Below are 12897 nucleotides of genomic sequence, written 5' to 3' on the forward strand. Positions count from 1 at the left end.
TTTTTTGTTGTTGTATTTACATGAGATGGATGTTAGCTGAACCTATATGTTAATCATTTCACAATATGTATAAGTCATGTCATCATGCTATATGGCTTCAACTTATGCAATAATATGTGTCAATTACTTCTTAATAAAACGGGAAAAAAGAAGAAAAGTCATCAATGCAAATAAGGGCTTTTTTTTCCATAATCTTTCCATAATCTTTCTAGGGTATACCTAGAAAACTTAAAACTGTCTCTTAAACACAGAAGATGCTCAGTGATAGTTCATAAATGAATAAATGAATGAATGAAGAATAATTGAATATGAATTTGCAAGTGAGAAGGGGAATTGTTGCACAATCTCTTTGGACTAGTTTTTCATGAACCTGCAAGTATCAGAAAATGCAAGTTGGAATCAAGAAATCTGAATTCTACATTGAGATTGATTAAGGGCTTGCTGTTTAGACTTCATGAAGTAATGTAACCTTGCTGTGTCTCATACATTCATCAATTCAGCAAATTTTTGTTAAGCATCTTCTATCTGCCAAGCAAGAAAACATTTCCTACAAAGTTTGTTTTTACCTAACTTCTTTCCTGGTGATAGACTTTGGTAGGTTAAAAAAAAATTCTCTTAACTCTTCTTTTTGGACTCAAATACACAGACTAGCTGAGTATCTGGTATTACAAGACTGGTTAATAAGCAAGTCATAGTATAATCTGACCATTCTTTGGACAATGTTACTAAAAAAGGAAAAACAAAATGAAACAAGCCAAAATCTTCATAAGGGTGCTGGTTAGATTAGCTATTAATTAAATTTGCAAAGAAGTATATGTAATGAAGTAGAATTGAGTATTGAATATATTATATAAATTGCATCTTTCTCGAATATGGATTACTCATCCTTTTAACAGATCAATGCAATCAGCTCTATTTGCTATACACCCATTATACTTAATTAAATGGTTCAGGTCCAGTGGGGTCAAAGGTGTCCAATAACATTTACCATCTGACAGCAATCCAGTGGCCTGTACTCTATGCATGTGGTAGCCTGGTTCACGGCAATGAGCAGGCTTCTGCATTAGGAAAACAGCTACCACTCTAATTTTCTCTAATTGACTTGTTGGCAGTGCTAATGGGGAGGGCAAAAGATGCAGGGACATGAAGACTGGACCCCGACAAGCACTTGGCATGGATAGGTCCACTGATGAAGTACATAATCTATAATGAATGAAGGACTGCAACCTGTCAATCTGGCACGTGCCAGTGGCATTTAATTCACACCAAATATTAATTAAAAATAATGATGTTCTTCTCACTGGCTTTTGTTACCAAGTACAGCATCTTGGTTTAGTCCCTGAGGAGCTTTCCACAGATCTTTTGATTCAGTCCCTCAGCCCCAGAGAGCCATTCATCTCACTACCTTCAGGAAAGCCTCAACAAAAGGTCTTAGAATAATGGGTCTCTCACCTACCAAGTGTGTAGGGAAGGAGAACCAAGAATTCTCTCTATTACCCATCCCTTGTCTTTACAACCCTTATAATCAGTAAATGTGCATTTATTCACTTTTTTTTTGTAGCCACAACGAAGATACTGGTTAGTAGCCATGTGTTTTAGATTCTCAAAGAGTTATTAAGTATTTTTCAGCCTTCTTTTTCCCAATCCAATGTATTCTGTAAGAAAAGTTGGCCAAATAGTGATAAAAATCTGATCAACAATTTGAAATCTGTGTAACCATTCAAATTTTCCAGAATTAAAAATAATTCCCATGGATAGCCACCAAAATCCAAGTTATTTTAGTATGATTCGATCAAAGTGAATTGAAATGAGAAAATACTACTATACTTTATTTTCCAGAGGCAACTGATACATTTTCAAGCCATGTATCTGCATCATTTCAATAAAGCCAAAAAATAAATTTGCTGTCATAATTGTCATTAAATGTATTCCTTAACAATGGGGTCTGACCACAATTAATGGTTAATTCATTTGCAATTCATTATGGTATTAAATGTGTTTAACTCATTTGATTCTTCTATAGAGGGAGCAATTCTAGGCAATTCTTTTGTGATTTACTGGTTTTAAAGTGTAAGAGCTCTGAGCATGTGCAGAAAAATAGCTCCACATTGCCCTCTAGTGGTGTACTAGTAAATGGCACTCTCCTTTTGCATGGGGAGAAAACCCTTCTCTGTTGCTCCCAGCATCTTTTCCCCTCAACACAAACTCAAAGGAGATGCCAGTATCACAATGGAAAAGGGGATCAAGGCATTATATCCCACTATCCACTATTAAACAATAACTGAATAGTTTTGTTATTGGTGTTCAGGCTAATTCAGTTTTGGATCAAGATTTGTGGGGGCATGAAAATTTCCTATTGCATCCTGAGGAGATCCAGGTGCAGTTTCATAAAAGCACTATACAGAGACCAGAGACAGTCCAAAAGATGTAAATGAGCAGGTAGAATATGAAGAAAATAAAGTAAATATTGGTTTTTTTCATTAAAAGAAAAAAAAGTAGACAAAAAGGGTTGTGGAGTTGACCTAGGTCTTTTATTTCTTTGGTAGCTCTGTTACTTTATAAAAGTCAGTGAACTTACCTGGTCCTTAAATTGCTAACTGAAAACAGGAAAAGACCAGACCAAATCCTCTCCAGGACTGCTAGCTCTGAACTATATTCTTATGCCAGTGACAACTCCATTGCAAATCTGTTTACCTCTCCCAAGGCTAAGCCATTACCACATTTTACTTAAATTTAAGCTAGCTATCCCCTAGGATGTGCACAGCATAGTTGGGGTCTGTGGAAATTGGCAATTTTGTAATTCATTAATCCAACAGCTAGGGAATTATAAAAGTTCAGACTCTTTGCTGGCATATCCATGGCTAGACATTAAGTGGGGAAGTTGCCATTACTCAGATTACCAGAGACTTGTAAGCAAGTGTCAGTATTGAAATGACAGTTATGTCACATTTACTATGGGGGAGGTTAAGAAATGATGAGTACTGCTCCAAAGCCAGATAGCAGCTAGATGAGGTACTGGTATTGTTATAATTCAGATTGAGATAAAAATCCAAACCAGTAAACTTGAGAATGAACCAGGTAAGATACATTTTTTTTCTCTTAAATGAGACATAATATGCACTCCAAAAGGCAGAAAGCCAATGGTGCACAAAAGCTATGGAGGCTTTCGGAGTATGTTTTCTAAGGAGGTATAAACTGGGTAGTTGGGAGGTGGGGACCAAAAGGTGAAGGCATGAATGCAATGTCCCAAAAACCATGCTAACAGTTTCAGCTGTTAACTCTGAGCAGGAAGTGAACAGCCTCTGATCAAGTCAGACAGCCTTCACTCTGAATTCCAAATGGAGAAGTCAACATAAAACAATCATACCTAATCACTTTGCATAAATGTGATTTGCTTTATTATTTTATTTCACACTCCTTACTTCCTTAGTATAGTTTCTACTTTGTTGCTGTTGATCTTATGGTTCACATGTTAACTAAGGAAGCCCAGACTTCATCATTTATTTTTCCATGAATAGGTGTAGATTTGCATGTAGTTGTATATATAGGAATCTGAGTTTATAGATTTGTGGCCTACCTTTCATACGCTGATAGGCTAGAAGACTGCCTTCCACATGCTAATAACAGCTTAGAGTGGTGGCTCCATTCCTTAGGTGAATTACTTAGATGAATTACTGTCAAGCATCCTCTCTGCCCTATTGTATCTCATACCTTGTGACTAAATCTCTCTCTCTCTCTCTCTCTCTCTCTCCTCTCTCTGCGTTTCTCCTTTTCTCTCTCCTTCAGATTTAAAAAGTCAAACTAAGCCAAACCAAACAAGAATCAAAACCCTAATTCCCAAGCACATGAGTTTTGGAATTGTTAACCTCTTCCTCACTCCCTTGATAAATACATAGATAAATGCAAATATATACTATATGTGTATAATGTAAAACCAAATGCAATTTTACCCACAAAAAGGCAATTATATAGGGTTTGAACATAATGTAATTGTTTACATTGTAATTGTGCAGATAAGTCACGTGTATGAAATCAGACGTTGTCTCCATTTCAATAACCATAAGGGATGCTTTTCCTACTAGAAAAGTATTTTTGCTGACACATCTAACTGCATTTTTAACATACGCCTTTTTCCTGAGATTTTTTTCTATTTTCTATTATCCTTCCATCTCTAAATCCTACCCATATCCTCAAGCCCTAGTTCCAAGTCCATTATCTGCCAAGAAGTCTTTGATGACCCAGTCCCTCACTAATTTTCCAGTCCTCTAAACTCACATAGCGTTCACAAGTAGTGTCATATACTGTACTGCTTAATTTTATGCAATCTTTCATTGTTCATTGTTTTCTCTGCCCAGAATTATGGTTGCAAACTGACAACAGAGGTGTATCTTTTATAAATAATCTTGTATCTCCAAGAGTATTTATCACTGTTGACCGATTACTTTCTTATTAGTAAACTAGGTTCACAGCAAAAATTAATAAATAAATATCCTCTTTTGTAGGGGAAGCAATTCACTTAATTGAAGCCCTTTGACTACATTAAACATAATTTTATTCTATTCCTCTTGCTATATTGTGGCTCATTGTGGTTTGGAATGTCAATATCTTGAATGCTAATATTTAGGTTACATAAAATTTCATGAAGAAAAAGTCATCTAATCAATTTTCAAAGAACACTGTCAGAGATAAATTCACTTATTTTTTTTAAATATTTATTTTGAGAGAGAACATGAGCTGGGAAAGGGCAGAGAGAGAGCGAGAGAGATAGAACCTCAAGCAGGCTCTCCTCTGTCAGCTGAGAGCTCAATGCAGGGCTCAAACTCAGGAACCAAACCACGAGATGATGACCTGAGTCGAAACCAAGAGTCAGACACTCAACTAAATGAATCACCTGGGTGCCCCTAAATTCACTCATTTTTTAAGCTTTTTTTAATTGTTAAATAAAAGATAAAGAAAACTACATGCAACAAATATATAGCTTAATGAATTATCATTAATTGGACTTAAACTGTTTCTTTGCTCTATTCCTGCAAACTGGCATTTGAATCTAGAGGTTTGATCAGACTAAGTAGATTCCATCCTTTGGCAAGACTCTAGAGGGAGGGAGTTCTTTTATTCGGAGATACGTAGTGCCTAGATATCTGTATTTTATCTTAGCCATCACAAATACTTAATGCCCATATCCTTTTGTTCATTAGAGCTGCAAAATAGTAATATTTGAATTCTATCATTGGGTTTTTACTTGTTAGTTGGAATGAGATTATAAGTGGATGCTTCCCCTCACACTCTGTTGGTTACACAGTCATAGAGTTTATTTAAGAAATACATAATATTTGATCCTTTACCTAATTTTCAAGACAACAATTTGGTTCTCTGTCAACCTCAGAAGTCACCAACTTTTATTATTTATTATTTATTTATTTAAGTTGATTTATTACGAGAGAGAGAGAGAGCGTGCACATGCAGGGGAGACACAGAGAGAAAGGGAGAGAGAGAAAATCCCAAGCAAGCTCTGCAAAGTCAGCACAGAGCCTGTCAGGGGGCTCAAGCTCATGAACTATGAGATCATGACATGAGCCAAAACCAAGAGTCAGATGCTTAACTGACTGAGGTGCCCCACTTTTGTCATTTTTTAAAATATCTTTATGAATTCATACATTCACATGTATTTGCTGGGTTTCAATTCACTGAAACTCTTACCTTTATTGAATCTCAGATTGTCTTCATCTTTGGTCTGCTGGAGCCTCTTCACTTTGATTCCTGAATCCATTTGACATGAGCCTATTAGTCTTTGGTCGCTTCCTATTTGGTTATATCAACATGTTTCAGGCTTAATTGATATGCATCCTACCTCAGTCCAGGAATCAACCAGGTTTTCAAGAACCCCTTGCTTCTTGAAGTGCAAAAAAGTATTTTTCTCAAAATCCTAATCGGGACATTAGGGGTGCTAACAAGCACCCCTACTGACAATATCTCTAGACTTCTTCAGTGGGTAGAATTACAACAGAGAGAAAATGCCTTTTGAGTTTAAACTGAGTTTTTCCAATTAAAGTTTAGAAACATAAGACTTTATATACTTCTTCTATTTTACATCAGTGTGTCCTTTAATCCACACTAATTTTCTGGTTCTTAAGGACACGGGATGATAGGATTATAATTTCTCATGATTATTCATTTGCTTTATCCAATATTGCATTAGTCTCAGCATAACAAGAATAATGGTATCATCAGGAATAATAATTATCGAAACATTTATTTTTGCATACAGTACCCCTATTCTCCCTTATTTTTGACTTATGATTATAGACTAGCTACAGTGTCAGAACATGTAGCCATTACAAAAATAAAATCTTCTCCTTTTAACTCTCACCTCGTCTTAGTTCCTAGCATTTGTTGTTCACCAGTTAACTATTGGGTTGCATCTCCCTTGGTCATTTAGGATGTCGAAAGCTCATTTTCTAGTAGCTCTCAGGTTCAAGGAAGCAACATTCCCTGGGTTGCATATATGTTGATACCAGCTTGGGTGTGCCATCATGTTTAAAGTTAACCTTTGCTAACCATAAAATCTTTGAATTACATTTTCTTACCTTGAATATCTCAAATAAATTACTTCAATTCCCTCTGGCATAAAATGGGACTGTGCAAAAGTCTGATCATAATTTAATTGTCCTCTGATAGGTCATGTATTCTTTCTGTCCAGATGCCTAAAAGATTTTTTTTAACTCCCCAAACATTTCTTGAATTCCACTCTTTTGTATTTGCTCCATTGTCTTTCTTTGGTTTTCTTTTTCATCAGTTAGAACTGCATCACTCATCAGTTAGAACTTCCTTCTGTTCATCACTCTCTCCTGACTTCTATTTTACTCTCTCTTCGTTTCTTTTTGTTTTGTGTTTGTTTTTCCTTGAGCTTGTTTGTTCATTAGTCACGCTTTATTTTGAAAATTATGTTTTTACTTACCTATTCTTTCTTGAGTTATGCCACCTCACTTCTATTTTTTTTCTAATTCTAATTTATGTTACTCTTGAATATCTGGCATCTAATTTTCTTTTTTTTTAATTTTTTTTCAACGTTTATTTTTATTTTTTGGGACAGAGAGAGACAGAGCATGAATGGGGGAGGGGCAGAGAGAGAGGGAGACACAGAATCGGAAACAGGCTCCAGGCTCTGAGCCATCAGCCCAGAGCCCGACGCGGGGCTCGAACTCACGGACCGCGAGATCGTGACCTGGCTGAAGTCGGACGCTTAACCGACTGCGCCACCCAGGCGCCCCTGGCATCTGATTTTCTTAATGTGGTTTAGCTCATTTTGAAATAGTCAATCACAGGGGTGACCTACTTTCCTTGTGTATTTTCAATCCCTTTTTGGGAGTGTGCTTGTCTATAGAAGTGGCATTCTCCTCATTTTATTTTGTAAGGCATTTAACCTCAACAGACTTTTGTTGCTTGCTTGCTTTCATGTGACCTGTTTCCCTATGTTCCCTATGTTTCTGTTTAATGTGCTTTTCTAAATCCACACAGCTCCTTCTTCTGTTGCTTTCATTGGGCCAGAGCTCAGGACTCTGTAAATTGTAGCCTGTGGGTCACATCTGGCCCAGGTCCTATTTTTGTTTGGACCCCACTGAACTAACAATGGTTTTTACATTTTTGAAGAGTTGTAAACAACCAACCAAACAAACAAACACAGGTGAATACGTGACAGAGACAATGCGATCTGTAAAGCTAAAAATTTGCTATCTGGGCCCTTTACGAGACAAGTTGGCCAACCCCTGATACACACTGAAAACTGTATGGCAACTTGCTTTCTAAGTTTTCATGATTATTCCTCTCTCCTACTTTTATCTAGACTTTCTCTTCCCTTTCATTTCTGTTACTTCTGTCTGCTCGGATTGTAACTCTGTACCCAGTACTTTGTCCCCAGCATAAGTCCTGTTCTGGAGAGGAGATATTCCAAGCTACTTTTGAGTATTTGTATTTACTCAGATTGGTTATCAGATTGGTTATGTTATCAGATTGATCTTCTGAATTTTCTAGCATTAGGTGATGGTTATTTTAGAATTACCCTGTTTTCAAGTTTGATGCTTCCCTCTGATTTCTCCTACACAGCTGCTGATAACATGCAAGTCCGAAGGTTGGTAGTGGTTTGTCCACATCCAGTTGGATTTGAGAGTTTAAGAGTATATACAGCTCATCACCTACGTTTGCTGTAATTATCCAGATGCTTTTGGTTTTCTATTTAGTCATTCACTCTCTCTCTTTTTTTTTTATGTTTATTTATTTTTGAGGGGGGGGCAGAGAGAGGGAGACACAGAATCCAAAGCAGGCTTCACGCTCTGAGCTATCAGCACAAAGCCAGATGTGGGGCTCAAACTCATGAAACGTGAGATCATGACCTAAGCAGAAATCAGATGCTTAATTGACTGAACCACCTAGGCACCCCCATTCAGTCTCTTTTTTTGTGGAGATTCAGGAAGATCAAAAACTGTATTGTCACCACTGCCACCTAGTTCCCAGAAGCAAACTCACTCATTTTTAAGCAACAATTTACTTAATAGATCATATTAAATTGTATTGGGGGAAAATGTTTATCCTGGATATTTCAGTACATTAATAAATCAACATGTTTATTTTCTTTCTGTTTTTCTTCAGAGTCAAGTTCCCATTATGTCATCTCCCTAAAAGCTTTTAACAATGCAGGAGAAGGAGTTCCTCTTTATGAAAGTGCCACCACCAGATCTATAACAGGTAAGCTAAAATAGTTAATCCTCTCGTGACAAGGTAGTCAGTGTTTGAGTTGTGGTGGCAAAAACAAAACCAAACGCCTAAAACAAAATAAAACAAAATACAAAGAAAAAAACTAAAATGTATGTAGTCATGTTCTGAGCCTTATGAGTATGTATGTGTGTGTGTGTGTGTGTGTGTGTGTGTGTGTGTGTCGTGTGTGTCTGTGTGTTTGGATATACATGTATACACATATACACACACATATTTCATTATTTTCTTGGTTTTCAAAATTGAGAGGAAGTCAGTCTATAAATTAGTATGTGGGCTTCGAGAATAGGGATCTCTTCTTCTCTGTCTTCTTCAATAGCTCATACTTTGATTCTCCAATACCACTCTTCATTCTCCTGAGCATCTTGTTTCATCTTGCAGACCAGCACAATTTAGGTAGGAAAGTTTCCACATAAAAGCCACCAAATGCCCAGATGGCCACATGCTTCTCTACAGAAGATCCTTCAAGCTAATATCACAAGGAAGGACTGACCTCCTGGGACTGGTTTGGACTAGGCTGAGTCATACAGGTGGCCTTTCCCTGAACCAGGAACTATAGGTCACTCTAACAGTGCCCAGAGCATCATGACATTGGAAGTACTTGCTGCTTCTGAGGTTTAACACCTCTAGGAATTCTTATGTGAGTTGGAGTGTAAAGGCAGCACACAAGAGAAAAATAGCCCAAGGAACTCAGAAAGGAGTGAGATCCAGGACATTTATGGAGACTATTTGTGGAGTAAGGCTGGACTTACTCAAAAATAGAATAAGTACAAGGCACCGGGGTGGCTCAGTGGGTTAAGTGTCCAACTCTTGATCTCAGCTCATGTCTTGATCTCAGGGTTGTAAGTTCAAGCCCCACATTGGGCTCCATGTTGGACATGAAACTTGCTTTAAAAAAATAGAATTAAGTACCCCCTTATTCTGTTCAGAATCACTAGATTCCGGGGGGAGCTGTTCAGAGTCACTAGAAAGTCACACAATCACCTCCAAGAGCCTTATGTCTAAAATATGAGAGTAAAACTCAAGAGGTCCATCTTTTTAATGAACACTTCAATCCTGCCCCCTTTCAAAACTCACGAACCTCAGACTTCATTTAACTCATCAGCTATCTTCACCTTAATGAGAATAAAGGATCTGAGAGCAGGATTTCATAGCAAGAACTGGAGGACATGGAAAATTACTAGATGCCTCCTGACAAGGACAAATAAATTAAAATATAATAAATAGTGTGATCTTTTGCTACCCCCTAAATGTATGTAAACTTTGTACAGTTTATTTTCCAAACTCACTATCTCCTTTCATAGACTTTCTTAAGAATACACAGTTGTAAAATGAATTCATATGATGGTTCCCAGAATATACCATCACTTTATTGATTTCAACCAGATTTTCTTGTAAGGCAAAGTTGTTATTCCACAGTCTCCTTGAATCTTTCAAGGTCTATGACCTGCCCTAACGTGGTATGCAAAATTTGGGGTATGTGTCAATATATTCATTTATCTGGGGAGACCGTTTAGGTCTCTCATTGTGTTACCCAAGGGACTCATGTCTCCCCAGAAGGGCACATAAGAAGTATTACCTTAGAGAATCTTTACTGTCAAACATACGATCTCTAAACACAGAGAGATGAAGCATGTGGAGGTCCAGAATGGAAACATAACGTGATGGAGGTATCTAGAACTTTCATTTCCCCTTATGTTCTTATTCTGCCAGCAGCAGGACTCTTTGGGAAATAACGAGCTACTTCAGCTGTACTTGTCCTTCCCATAATTTTTTTTTTTAGTCCATCTTTTTCCTGCCTCTGATGAAAGATGTTGAGCACCGGCTCATCAACAGGACTTTGAGCTTGTGGTCAGGCCACACAAATTAGTAATACTGTCACTATTTCAAACTATTTTCTTATCAAAAGTAGAGCCCACAAAGAAGGGACACTTAGATGACCACCCCCCAAAAAATCAATTTTTGAGCAGAAAGTAGTAGTAGTAGTAGTAAAAATAGTAGAGTTTAGATAAACTGAAGATAAGTTGCTCAAAAAGAACCATTTGGGACATTAACTTCTGCCTTCACATTTATTGTCATTGTTTAACCCTCGGCATATGGCATTCCCAGAGTGGCTTCTAAAATACCAGTGATCCATAAGACTATTTTTTTTCCTGATTGGACTCTAATCCTAATGGATCTGGGAAATAAATGGATACCAAAACTTAGAAATTGTGCGAGGCATTTTCTAAATGAAGCAGAGTCAGTAAGGGGTTGAAGAGGAATGAATAAAACCAGTTCTTTCCAGAGGAAAAGTATACAATTTTCTTGGATGTGGCAGACTTATTGTGTTTCCCCACATCATGGAGAACAAAGGACAAATAAATGGAATCAAAGATTAAGGCTCTGGGAGAAATTCTATCAATAAATGTGTCATAATGCCACAGAGAAGACATTCTCTGTCTTTGAGCTTCTCCCAAGTATTCCCTTGGGAAGACTTGGAAGAGGACAGCATAAAGTAAGTAAAAAATCACAGGCAATAAATGCATCAGGCTGGAGTAAGTATCAGGCCATGATGCTTTCTACAAGTATATGCTCTTAGATGTTGGCACACTCTGGAGCCTCATTTCATCCTGAATATATTAGTATTAGAGCCGAGGAAAGTTTCACCAGGTCAAATGGGTATGTGAAGAGTTTTTAGTTTTCAGTAGAGCTTTTTATTTCTTATTGTTGCAAGAACAAGACATTTTGAGCCTGGATAAGGGAAGAGGGCAAAGGAATAAAGAGGTGTGTCGTTTGAATTTGTTTATTCTCAACTGTTTCATCAATGTCTGAATGAAGTATAATCCAGATGCAAAATTATGTTATTATTTTCAAAGCTTGCTTTGAACTTTGGCGTGTTAGCCAAAAATTCATGAACTCTTACCAAAACGTCTGTTAGGAACCAAATAGGCTTCTCTTTTTAGCAAAAGTTTTAAGGCTATGTTTTGCCCTTTTAATTTTTGATTTATTTAGTTTTTACTCTTGAATATAACCACTGCAAATCAGTAGCATATAAGGCACCTGAAAACTGGAAAAAGTTGTTCAGCAACAAAAGAATATTTTTAACTTAACTACTCAAGCAGTTTCTCTCCTGAGAGAAAGATAATTAGCAGTGTATGTGACATTTATGTGTTTAGTGTAGGGCTTGCCATCCACTAGAACATTCTGCTTTATTGGAAAATTTCCATATCTATACTATCCAAGATGATAGATTGGCTTCTATGGCCATGGAACACTTAAAATTGGCTACTGCAACAGAAGTGATTTTTTAATTGTATTTAATTTTAATTAATTCAAACTTAAATTGCCCATGTAATTAGTGGCTCTTGTATTTGATGGTACAAATTTGCAACTTAAAGGAGATAAGTGACAAGCCATGCCCGAAAACAAATTGCCTTAAAAAAGTCAAAAAAAACTTGGCCAGAGATAGAAATTCTTAAATTATGTAAGTCCATAGATAAATACCAATAAACAACATTACTTGAAATTTAGGGAACGCATTCTGGAACTGAGACTCCAAGAAACTCCACAAGTCATGAAAAATATAGTATTCTACAATCCAAAAACAGCCAGGCTGAATGCTAACATTTCTTTTAGTAGAATTGCTACTTTTCAAAACCTCATATATGGCACCTATGGAAGATTATTATTATTCATATAGGTGTAAGAGCCAGATTAAGCAAAGAAACAACAAATCAGGTATAACACATTATATAGGTCGGTCAACAAAGAAGTTTGTGATTCAGAGCGGTCTTCCTGTGTGTATAACCTTCTTCTTGGAAAGTCGGCTAAGAATAGAAACAAGTGAAGCAGCACCAGCCTCAGTTTGGCCAAAACACCTTCCACCAGGGCACCAACCTGATGACTGATCAGGATCCTCCTTGATGCTCTTCAGCTCCCCTTTCATCATTTCATAAATCCATTTGGGTTTAAAGGAGCCCTTAATAGACACATCAAAGGAAATATGGAAAGCCTGGGCTCTGTCATTAAATTTTAAACACACATTTTTCTTTCTCTCTCTTTCTCTTTTTTTTTCCCTTTCCTTTTGTTCTGTTTTTGTTTTCGGGTTTTATATTTTGCTCCAAAGACCACAGCCCAGTAAACTAC

General features: G+C 37.0%; 1 protein-coding gene across 1 annotated transcript in view; it reads left to right on the top strand.

Annotated features, from left to right (window-relative positions):
* The window catches only part of DCC (DCC netrin 1 receptor), a 1137854-nt gene that overhangs the window by 1001402 nt on the left and 123555 nt on the right, over positions 1 to 12897 (top strand). The window contains exon 16 of the mRNA XM_047828892.1: positions 8647 to 8742. Within this exon, the coding sequence (XP_047684848.1) occupies positions 8647 to 8742 (96 nt within the window). The remainder of the gene's footprint in view (positions 1 to 8646; positions 8743 to 12897) is intronic.

Source organism: Prionailurus viverrinus, chromosome D3 (assembly GCF_022837055.1).
Source record: "Prionailurus viverrinus isolate Anna chromosome D3, UM_Priviv_1.0, whole genome shotgun sequence".
NCBI lineage: Eukaryota > Metazoa > Chordata > Mammalia > Carnivora > Felidae > Prionailurus > Prionailurus viverrinus.